General features: G+C 27.7%; 1 protein-coding gene across 1 annotated transcript; it reads left to right on the top strand.

Annotated features, from left to right (window-relative positions):
* Nucleotides 1-314: 314 nt before the first annotated feature.
* LOC115717396 (uncharacterized) lies at nt 315-3,544 on the top strand. The gene is made up of 4 exons (XM_030646362.2): nt 315-539; nt 860-1,248; nt 1,578-2,698; nt 3,100-3,544. Exons 2-4 carry the CDS (start codon nt 906-908, stop codon nt 3,172-3,174), a joined length of 1,539 nt encoding a protein of 512 aa, XP_030502222.2. The 5' UTR covers nt 315-539; nt 860-905; the 3' UTR covers nt 3,175-3,544.
* The last annotated feature ends 9,013 nt before the right edge of the window (nt 3,545-12,557 follow it).

Here is a 12,557-nt window from a genome sequence, read left to right as displayed (position 1 = left end):
TCTTTGGATTTGTCGAGAGAGAAAGATAGCCTATTTTAAATTCAGTAGCTCCGGCAATAAATATTAAAATCTTGCCGGAGCCAAAGAGATGATGTCGTGTGAATTGTGAAGCTTTAGAATAGCAGGTATTTTGGAATAGCAGATTTTTTTCTAAAATAGCAAGTTTTTTTTAAGAAAGTGTCTTATATTTACAAATAAAATATCATTTAACTGTATAAATAGAATAAATTTTTGTACCGGGTATATTTGAAAAATATTTCAGCGACCCGTGTACATCTAACAACAGCCCTGTTTTTTTTTCTTTTTTTTGTTTGTTTATTTTATTGAATGCGAAAATATTGACTAATACTTTAGCTGCTAATTCTCCATCCTTTCCTCTTCTTCATTCTTCAGCCTTGATTACTAGCACACACTGCTTTCTCTTGAATCTCTTCATTTTGCTTCTTTATCAAATTCACTGACAAACCCTTGAAACCCCTAACTTCTCTCTCTCTCCAGCCAACTCTCTAGGGCTGTTCTCTACCCTTCATCGCTGCCAGGTATTCTATATTACTGTTTATTGTTCATATTTTTTGAGTAATCCTGGAGGATTGATGATTATTCGTTTCTTCTCCAAACATGTTTATTAAAACAATTAAGAGAAAACGTGCTGTGTCCAATGGACCCTTCATAGCTTTAGCAATGTGACGATGAAAACGCTTGCCTTAGTACTTTACATTTGTTGGTTTTCTAAAGCTCGAAGCTTGCTTGTCTATGATGTCAACGGCTCTTCTTTAAATCCCAAAATTTTAAATTCTGATATTCATTGTCTTATATATAGTGTCTGTTTAATCAAATTGGGCATGGCTTTATTGTCCAGGATCTTGTTAAGGTTTTGAGAAAACTCTTCATATTCCAGACTTACAATGGTTCATTTGTTCTTGACGGAACCCAATTGGAATGATGTTGGAGCTTATGACTCTACCAAGCTTAGAATATCTCTCTTAAGTAAGTTGGAGTCTGTGGTTCAGTCCTTCTTGATATCTAAAGGTCGATCGGAAGCTCGGCTATGGCTTTGTAAGACGATTTCTGGCATAAGTACCATTGCCTGCCGCCATCAATGTGAGATGTTTATGGACTTACTGAGGTCTAAGCCAATAAAGTATAGTTTAGCATCTCAGCTCCTTGAAATGATATTCGACAAGATGCCACAAAAAGCAGGGTATCTCATATCCAAGAAAAGTTACATACTAGAGAAATTCTTTGAAGGCAAGTGAAGTTCTAATTAGATTTGGGTTATGCTGTGTTGAAATAGTCTTTCCTTCCTGATGGTTTTCAATTCTGAGTTTAACTTTAAGTCCTTTAGTTTAATTTTATCCTGCACTCAAGTAATCTCTGATACTTATATGTCTTCTGCGAGCAATTCAATGTTTTATGTGTTTGATGCTTGCATAACTTTGAATGATCATTGTGGTTCTTAATTTCATTTTCCTATTAATGAATAGTGAATACATGGCTCATATATAGGATTTTTGCAGACTGCTCCAGTTCTTGTGGATCCTGTAGAATTCTGATCATGGTATAATATTTGGTTACAGGCCACCCAACACGAATATTTAAGTGGTTCTCTAATTTTGGTGCAACTGGTGGCGGAATAGAGCATGGAAAAGGTGCTAAGGCATTATCCAAGTTTGCTTTCATAAATCGAGATATATGTTGGGAGGAACTTGAGTGGAAGGGAAAACATGGGCAATCACCAGCAGTGGTTGCGACAAAGCCCCATTACTTTCTTGATTTGGATGTTCAAAGAACTGTGGAGAATTTTCTTCAAAATGTTCCTGAATTCTGGTCATCCAGTGAGTTTGCTGAGTCACTAAAAGATGGTGAGATTTTGTTCATTGATAGAAACTTCTTTCGAGATTATTTTATTGATATGATGTATAAGGAAAAGTCAAGAGATGTATGGAATGCCATCACCGAGTTCCTAACAGAGGAATCTTTCTCTTACCTGTGTCAGCACCTTCTTATTACTCTTGAAGAGCAGGACTTGTATGAATTTCTGAAATTGCTTCAAAGATATCTTCAACCTAGTATGGAGCATAAGGATTTAGGTAACTCGTCGTGTATGTTTGAGATAATTCTTTCCAAGTGCAGTGATTTTGGGTCTTTTGATCAGATATTATTATTAAATGCGCTGCTGACTAAAAGACGTGAGCTTCTACGCCTTTTAAGTGATGAGGAAGCAGAAGCAGAAACCAAAGATATAGTGTCCCAAATTTTTGCTATCCCTGATCAAGAAAATAGCTTGGCAACAATCATAAAAGGGTGCTTCAAACTGAAGACAGTAGAAGCATTTAAATGGCTGGTGCTTCAGTCATGGGCCTTTTATTGCAGGCTTTTAGAGGGACGCCAGACGGTTGAGTCTTGGGAGTCATTCTTCACGAAAAATGCAATAAGTTTTCGCAGATCTAATTCATATACTTTACTAAATGATGATGGAGTATCTGAAGAATGTGCCTCTGACTTGGACCATGGAGTGTCAAAAAAATCCAAGCACAGGAGAAAAAGTAGTAAGAAAAAGAGGAGGAAACTTGACCGTGACAATAAATATGATAATGAGTTTCTTGATTTCAATACTACGAATGATGGGTTGGATCTACAATCTAACAGTGAAACTTTTTTTCTTTCGACTGATGAGTACTCTACATCATGGAGCATTGTAAGTTAAGCATAATTTTAGTTCTCTTTACTCTTAGAACTACTGTTTAGATTATTGCAAATATTTCGACTCTTCTATCAAAGGCAAAGTCATAGTAAAGTAGCTTGGCTTAATATAGTTTTCAAGTTTTAATCTGCAGCGTTCATTTTTATTATGAGTTGTCTAATTTGTTAATGATATTCATTATTCTCTTAACATTTGACAATGCACAGATTAGAGTGATCTTTTTCTTCACAATCTCTTTCCTAGGCCTTCATATGCTCTGCATTTTTCATTTATTGTTATTAGGTTAAGATATTTCTCTTCTGGTTTAATATTGTTTTATTTTATCCCAACCAAAATGCCAGAAAAGCTCATTTTACTTTTTGAGTATCTAAATATTGTTCCTTGTCTTGTGGTAGGTCGATCTACCAGAACATCTTTCTCAGCATTGTTTGTCAACATGGATGAGGTGGATTTTGGTAAAAGTGGGTTGAGTGGATTGATTCGACAATGGAGTTTTTAGATGTATTCTATTCCTGCTGTACTTAGACCTCACATTCTTTTGAAGCCTGGTGCTATTTCTTGCTGATTTGCTTGTTTCAAGAATTAAAAGGTGGAACCCTGCACAACCTTTATTGTAATTTGTAATACAAAGTCTAATTTTATCTAACAGGGTTAATTGTGACAAAATTACCCAAATTTTATAATTTGGTACGCTTAAATACTCGAACTTTATTCTAGCGGCTACTCTGCCCTAACTGTATTATTTGTTACACTTAGATTCGTTTGGTACGTTATATTACATCGTATTGTATTGTATAGTATTATATTAAATTATATTTTGTGTAATATTTTTATGTAAAACCATATGTGGTATTAATGTTTATGGACACCTAAATATATAGTATCAATATATATATATGTATATATCTATTCTACTAGTAAAAAATTACGTGCGAGGCACGTATACTAAATTTTATGTTCGGTATAATCTACTTTATTTAGAAGTGATACAATTAATAATTGAAAAAAAAATATTATTAGTTATTAAGTGATTATTATTATGTAAATCTAAATAATATAATTTATAATGTTGACAATTAAAAGTAAATACTGAATGTAATATATTAGTATTTAAGAATGCTTGATAATTTAACTGTAATATGTTCTTAAGATAATTCAAAAATAAACTAAAAATTAATGTTCAAATACTAAAGTAAACACAGCTTAAATGTGTGTAAAATAAAAAAGAAAATTAAAAATTATTCTCTAAATTGTTGATAATTGAAGATAACATATGCCTAAAAGTTGTAGATAAGAAAAATAAAGATACTCTTAATGGGTGGATTTTAATCTTCCTTTGCTTCGACAGAGACAATAGTGTAATGTTTGTGTTTTGTACTTTTCATTCTAGCTGAGTCCGCATATAATTGGATTGTCTATTTTTCTGTGAATAAATTGTATATGATAGTGTCGACAAAATGGCAGTATTCTTGCAAATAGTTATAAGACATGGTGTAAATAATTAATTTAATTAAAAAATCTACTTATATATGAAAGGTAGGTAAAATTATTTTATTAATTTAAAACTACACCTCTGCAATATAATTCATTAATTTGGGCAGACTAATCTTAATTCTTAACACAGCTGAAAATATGTAACTCCAAACTTCTTATATCCTAGAACAAGAACAAGTTGAACAAAAACAAACTTCAGTTCTGGAAAAAAAAATAAAAAAAAATAAAATAAAAAAAATATACCTCCCAGAATGGTGGAACACCAAAGAGGAATGTACAATGTAACACCACCACTCCAAATAATCTTTAATCTTTAATTTTGTTGAATCTTTAATCAAGCATCATAATAAAGAAAAAAAAAATTATGAAAAATACCTCCCTCTGTGGACGCTTATCATCCAAATCAAATCTATAGTTTGGTAGAGATATCTTACTAACAACAAGAACTCTTGCATATAGATGGCTGCCAAGTGTAACCATCAATCAGATTTTCAATCCCTACTCTTGTACAAAAACATGAAATTCAAAAGATAACAAACATATTATTACCTATAGAGTCCCACTTTGCTCGCCAAAGCAGATATGGTTGAAGATGATTTTGATTTTCATCTCTCACCTTCTTCCTCGTCATTTTGAACTTCATGCGATATACAGTGGCTTCATGTGATATAAATTGGGGATTCTATGAGTTGGCATGTTATAAACTGTGTTTGAGATTTGAAAAAAGAAAATTATAGATAAAAATAAATTGGGGATTTAACCCCGTTAACCTCAGCTAAAAAAATTGTTATTTTTTAATAGAAAACTTTAATCAAAATTTGGGGATATACAGTTTGTTAGAGAGATATGCGGTTGTTTTCTTTTTAAATGGGTTGTGATTCTCGAATATTTAATATCAGTTCAAATATTAATGGGATTTGTTTTATTATTATTTTATTATATATAAATAATATTTTATTATTTTATTAAATAAAAATAAAAAGTCACCCATGAATTTCTCATAAACCAAGAATTTTAGTTATATAGGCACACTTTATATAGAATAGATATAAAGTGTGCCTATATAACTAAATTCTTGGTTTATGATAAATTTATGGGTGACTTTTTATTTATATTTAATAAAATAATAAAATATTATTTATATATAATAAAATAATAAAATAAAAATAAAATAAATCTCATTAATATTTGAACTGATATTTGATGCTAATTATTCGAGAGTCACAACCCTCTTTCCTTCTTTATTTTTATGTAAATATTATTCTTTTAATCAAATAATATTAATAAAAGTAAATATTTGTTATTTTAACAAAAAAAAAAAGCTAAAGATTAGGTGGAGAATCGCATCCACTTGCGATGATAAATATAATGAAAAATCTTCATCTCAGAAAGTTCACAAATATCATCACGTAAATATTTTTGAACTGCTCCAAACATCTTCTAAACAAATTTATATTCAATTCTTTAAATCTAGCTCCGTATAGAATTCTCGGTCCCTCCAACAATGAATCATTTGATATACATATATTTTACTGTATATACTATATTTGTTTGAATGGTATTGTTTGAATCACATGCTTATGCATAATATAGATTCACATGCACAGATATTTATTACTCCATAAATTATCTATACGCTTTAATATTATTCATTTTTTTCATTACACCCATATTAGAAATTCTAAATTTATGTTGCTTAAATATTGACTCTCTGTACTCAATTATTTGTAGATCATGTTCAATTATATTATTATTTGTGTAAAATCTTTGAAATGTGAGTATATTTCGAAGCATTAAGAATGTAATATCCAAATCTACGTGGAATATTTTTTTTCTACATAATATTATAAGAATATTTTTATTTAAAGAAATATATTTCTATTTAAAGAAATAAATTTCTATTTAAGGAAATAAATAAATAATTGATTTTCTAATAAATGAATATTTTATATTCATTGAGACTGGACATAATCAATTATGTAATATTCTATATATGGTCAGATTTCTATATTCATTACCTGATTTGATTTCCTGAATTAATTGTCAAAATATTCTGACAATTAATGTGGCACAGATACTGATGGAGTATCTCACCTATAAATATAGGGTCTCGGTCCCCGAGCTCCTCACTCATTCTGTTCATAACAGCAAAATCCATCTAAAGAGAGTTGAGAGAGCGAGGAAGCCCGATTACCCACATCAATCGGTTTCTTTTGCAGATCAAGCTTATGTGGGATTAAAGCTCAAAGATTCAATGGCTGGAGGTATTTCGATCCTTAAGTTATATAGTGCATATATGTTTGATTTAATTCCGCATTTTATACATAAACATATATATTTCAGTTTATACATATAAATGTCTAACAGTTGGTATCAGAGCAGATTATATATCTCTGCCTTGATTTATTTTGAGTTTCATATATATATATACATACATTTACGGAGTTCTTCATTTATAATATAATATATATTTTATATATATACTTTCATATTATATAATTCCCGATTATATATATATTCATATACTCAATTTTTTATATATACATATATATATTCATCTTCATATTTACGTTCATATATATATATATTATATACATTCATTTATACCGTATAATATATATATATATTTCTGAGTATACACTTTCATATTATATTCATTGATTTCTTTCCATATAATTGATTATCATATTCTTTTATATATCTTTATGATATTTTATATGGTTTGATGTGTGTATATGTAAGTATATATGTATACATATATATACATATCCAGTATTGGTTTTTATTTGTATATATATTTTATATACATTTTCTTTTCATTTACGTATATATATTCATATTTATATATATACTTTTATATTAATATTTCATAATCTATATGTTCATATATATATATGCACATTCATATTTATATTCATATACTGTGTGTATACATATAATTTTCATGTATATATGTTTATGTATAATACTCAATGCTTTCATATTTTTGTTGCATAAAAATTGTATGTAATACTCTCTTTCATACATTAATGATGATTTTATGCAGTATATATACATTGTATACGAGTATATATATACATGAAAGTTTTATTTTTCGGTCTATAATTTTTCCGTTTTCATTTTCGGTATTTATTTTAAATCCTCTATTCATTACTATATTCATATAATATTTTAGATCGATTTTATGAATGAAAAGGATTTAAAACCCATCTGAAAACTGAAAAAATTCTCTTAAGAACACGATCGGACCCGAAAGAATTTTTTATGAAATTAAAGTCTACATTTTACGTGTTTTCGATGCTTGAAATCAATATGGATCTCTTAATTTATTCATTTAGATCATTTTGGAATTGGTTTCATGAATTTTGGTCATCGGTGTTGTTTTTCATGGCAGTTTTTCAAAAAAAAAAAGGAAAATTAAGAAAAATTTAAGAAAATTCCGAAATTTTGTTACTTTGATTTATTTTTGGAATTTTATTTTATTTCCTTATTTTTGTTGATTTAGTCAATTAAATTACATTTGTTTAACTTTTCATTCTTATTTAACATATATCTTCATATATTATATGTTATTTAGTAATAAATTATTATGGAAAGTTTTTAATTTGGTAAATTAATTACATGCTTTATTTTTACATGTAATTACAATAATTGTGATATTTTAAGAATGTGAATATTTAATTATTCTACAATTAAGTGCACAATTATTATATTTATTTACCAATTAAGTAATTTATTGATTAAATTAATTGATAATCTGCTATTAAGTATATTCTTTAATTTTGCATTTAATTGATTTCATATAATTAATTGTACTAATTTGTATATTTACCTTATTTATACAAATTAATTATTAGTACAAATAATTAAGATATTATATGGTTATAAATGCATAATTAATTACATATCATGGAATTAAGCATTTAATATATTATCATACAATAATTGTTTTAATTTGTATTTATTTGGAAAATTTATTTTTAATACAATTAATTTTGATTTGTATGATTTAAATGCTATACATAAATTCCTTTTATAGTGCTAGATATATTTAGAAATGTTCAAACATTAAGATAGGTTGAATATTTTATCTAGCACATTAAGTTTCATAAAACTTCATAAAATTATTCATAAAATATTCATAAAACTTCCTAAAATGAATAAAATATGAATAAAATGTAAGTAATTTTGTGGTTTGACATAAGAAAACATGAACTTGGGACAAATGCTCATATCTAGAACGGTTTTTAATGATCTTCGGACGACCACACTAGGAGCACTAATCTCAGTGATTATCTATTATGTTAATAACGAAATTACTTTTAGGTAGAGCCCAATACCTAATGTCAAAGTGAAAATATAATTTTATATAATTAGGGAGTAGCCACAGCATCCTTATTTGTATAAAATTATACATTAATTAAAATTCACCTTAATGGACATAACTTGTAATTAATTATATAGGTATAATAATTTTACCCCACAGGGATTTTATTATATTTGTATAATTAATTAGGATAATATGTTAAATTAAATTCTCTTAATTTACCCCACAGGGAGTTATGGGGATTTAATTTAATAGTGTTATCACAAATTTAATTAAAGATAGATAATAAACCTTCATTTTCCAAAACTAATTGTTTAATTAAATCTATCATAAAGTTCATCTAATTTTATTAAATTTAAAATTTAGCCCACAGGCAATTTTGGATTTAGTAAAATTTTAATCTTCAGTTTATACTTTGGTGTCTAGTGAACCACATAATTTTAAATAATTAGGGAGTAGCCACAACATCCTTAATTATATAAAATTATATGTATTAAGTGGATTAAGATCACATAATGGACATGAATTATGTGAACATAATAATCTTACCCTACAGGGATTTTATTATATTCACATGATTAATATGTTAAATTAAATTCTCTTAATTTATCCCACAGGAAATTATGTAGATTTAATTTAATAATTTTATCATAAAGTATAAAATTTTGAAACATTTATAAATAATTAAGTGTTTCATACCTTTCATTAAGATAGAAATATTAAACTTTAAGTTTTTTCATAAATTGTGTAAATCTATCATAATCTACATCTAAATCTAATCTTATCAAATTAAAAATTTAGCCCACAGGCAATTTTTATCTAATAAGATTTCATATTTAAGCATGTTTATTCATTGGTAAAAACATGATTCATTTAAACCTCAAAACTATATATGTAATTTTATTACATCACTATTCATAAATTTCTTCCATACTAGTAGAAATTTCGAAAAATTTATTCTGATAACTTAATCTAAATTGTACAGTTTTTACTGTAAGATTAAGAAAAATAAATCACACTTTATTATCACCAATAAATTTTAATTTATTGTGTATGAATTCATTCTAATATAGTTAATGCGATTATTAATACATAGTGGATTATTTTAGATTGTTATTCCACATTCATAATTTCTTGCAAGGTTTAAAAATAAACCTAAGAAAGTCAGTAACTGTGAGCAAATCTTATCCACAGACAAGATAAGTTCTCACATTTAGAAGTGTAAGGAACAAGCAATATAGTAGTGGCTTTGTTTTAAAATTGGCAAAGACCTTTATGTTCTAAGATTCTATTGAAACTTGATTTAGACACATTTAGAGGTCTTTACTACAAATGATGTCACTCATAAAGATATGCAAGTTCAATCTGACAATAAGAAATGTGTTATTAATAAGAATTCTTCTACATTACATAGCACCAAAAATTATGGAACATATCTCCATAAATAGAATAAATATTAGTAAATGGTGGGGATCTTCATTACACTTGATTTTACTAACTTTATTTAGAACTTGTGTGAATTTCATTAAGAATATGTATTCCAACAAGTCAAAATCGGTGCATACTAGAATTCTATCATATTAGAAATCATAAAAGTCAATTAATTTTTAAGACATGGACTCAAATTTTGCATCTCTTTTTTAACGATTACTCACATAAATAATTTTTCTACAAAAGTATAGATTTATATGTTTCAAAGACATTTAAATCTTAAGTAGAGAAATGGTGCATTTTGCATATTAAGATAGTGAGATCAAATATAAAATGGAGAATACTACATTAAAATTCGTGAGTATGGATAAACTCCCAGTCTATTTGCAAAGTTTCTTTAAAAGTATGGGTCCATTACCCAATACATATGCTTGGTACACCCAAATTATAGTGTGTGACAGATTTAAGAAACTAAGCATTTTTTGGACATGGGGTGGAGCCTACATAGCAAACTCCAATCTTTCCTAAATCTTTGTCTATTGATACTCTTCAATGGGGTGTACATATCGAATCGTGTTCTAACCAAAATTGTTTCTCAAACATATTTTGAGTTGTGATAAGGTTGAAAACCGACTTGATGACATGTACACATTTTATAAATACCCATATATAGTTAGAGTACAATTGTCAAAGAAAAGATCTGAGCCCTAAACCATAAATGAGCATATTTCATTTGAAAAGCTATAAGGTTTAAGGGTTACATATTTTATCATCCATCTCACAACACTAGAATTGTGGAATTAAGAATTGACTTGATCAGTGGGAGTGATCAATCTAGGAACCTAGTTTCCGAGAAAGATCATTCATATTTTCTCAAACTTCCACCTCAAGTGTTAGATTAATTATGATTCACAACAACCCTTAAGATTAATGGTTATTGAGAATTCATAACTAATCATTAATAATATACAAGTCATTGGTAAAATTCTAATAAGTTATGTTATTTAGTAATTGCTTACAATTTCTAAAATAACATGCTATTGAACCATTTGCTCTTTTAAGAGTTTGTTGGTCCATCCTTAAGATGACTTATTAGAACAGTAAGATCAATGTATTCTAGTGATCACATTTTGTACAATAAGAGTTCAACTACAATATTAATTTGAGACACAAATTAAATTATAGAATGATAAAGAATTGAAGTTGTAGTACAATATGCCATGAATGAAGAAATGAATATCTTAAATAGCAATAAAGTTTATCTTTAGTAAAGTTGCCTAATGGGGTGGAGAACATTAATTAAGCATAGGTTTTTTCACCAATAATATTCATTAGGCAACATTGAGAAACATAAAGATATAAAAAGAATATTCATTGCTAAGAAGTTCATTTTGAACTAAGAATCAATAACAAAGGAGATTTACATTCTCAATGGTTTTTATAAAAGATTCTATTATAGACCTTGGCATTTGTTGCTTGTTTTAATTCATTAATCAATTCCAAATAGTGAACTAGAGGAGAAGGTATACAGACTGCCATAAAGATTTTTCTCTAATAGTGGTGAACATATGCAAGCTTAAAGTGTCTACCTATAGATTAAAACAAACATCTCACAAATTGGTATTATATCATCTTTTCCTTTAGGTTTGAAAAGAGAATTATGGAAATAATTATATACCAGAAGGTTAGTGGGAGTAATATTTGTTTTATACGTAGACAATATGTTACTTGCAAATGATGATAAAAGTTTTCTATATAAGTTGAAATAATTCATATCTCAAATTATTATTTTGAGATAAAGAAAATAAATAATATATATAATTTTAATTGATTAGAGAGTAGCCACAGCATCTCTGATTAAATAAAATTATGTATTATTCATCTGATATAACTTTTATCTTTAAGTGTGATAAATTCAACTCGAACCAAAGATTCGAAAAATGATCTGGAGTGAGAATAAATTAAGAACATTCATTTGCTTCTATTTTAGAAGCCTAATGTATGCCTAAGAGTCTGAATAAGACTTTGCATTACATTTGTTTCAGGATCGTTAAGTAGTATCAGAATAACTAAAGTTAAGACCACTTTATTTTTCATACAAAGTGATGAGGTGTAATGACCGCTCTATTAATTTGGATTAGTAAAGGCAATTAGCACTAATTTTTATTATTTTATTATTATTTGTGAATTTATTTAATTGTGGACCCCAATATTTAGAAATAAATATTAGAGTTATAATTTCTCAATTCCGGAGATTTTATTAAACTCTAGGGGTATTATTTAATTTATATGTAGAATATAATATTTTTGTAATTTTTGCTCGGCGACAATGGAAAATGCGATGGATGGCTAGATTGATCACATGGGTAAGTTTAGAACCTTATTTCATAGGGGGAAATATTTTAGAGAAAATAAATTATCTGTTTGAGCGGGTTATAAAATTTGACAATTTTACCCCTAAGTTGAAAATAACCTAGAATTTTGCATTAGGGGCATTTTAGTCTTTTTCTTTTGAGGTTTATGTGGCTGTGTGAGAGTGTGACAGCTGCCCTCTTTGTGGGCTGAATCAATGCATAGGAAATGCATTTCTCTCATTTGAAG

Source organism: Cannabis sativa, chromosome 5 (genome assembly GCF_029168945.1).
Source record: "Cannabis sativa cultivar Pink pepper isolate KNU-18-1 chromosome 5, ASM2916894v1, whole genome shotgun sequence".
NCBI lineage: Eukaryota > Viridiplantae > Streptophyta > Magnoliopsida > Rosales > Cannabaceae > Cannabis > Cannabis sativa.
The sequence above is the reverse complement of the archived record's forward strand: the minus strand, read 5'-3'. Positions and strand labels throughout refer to the sequence as shown.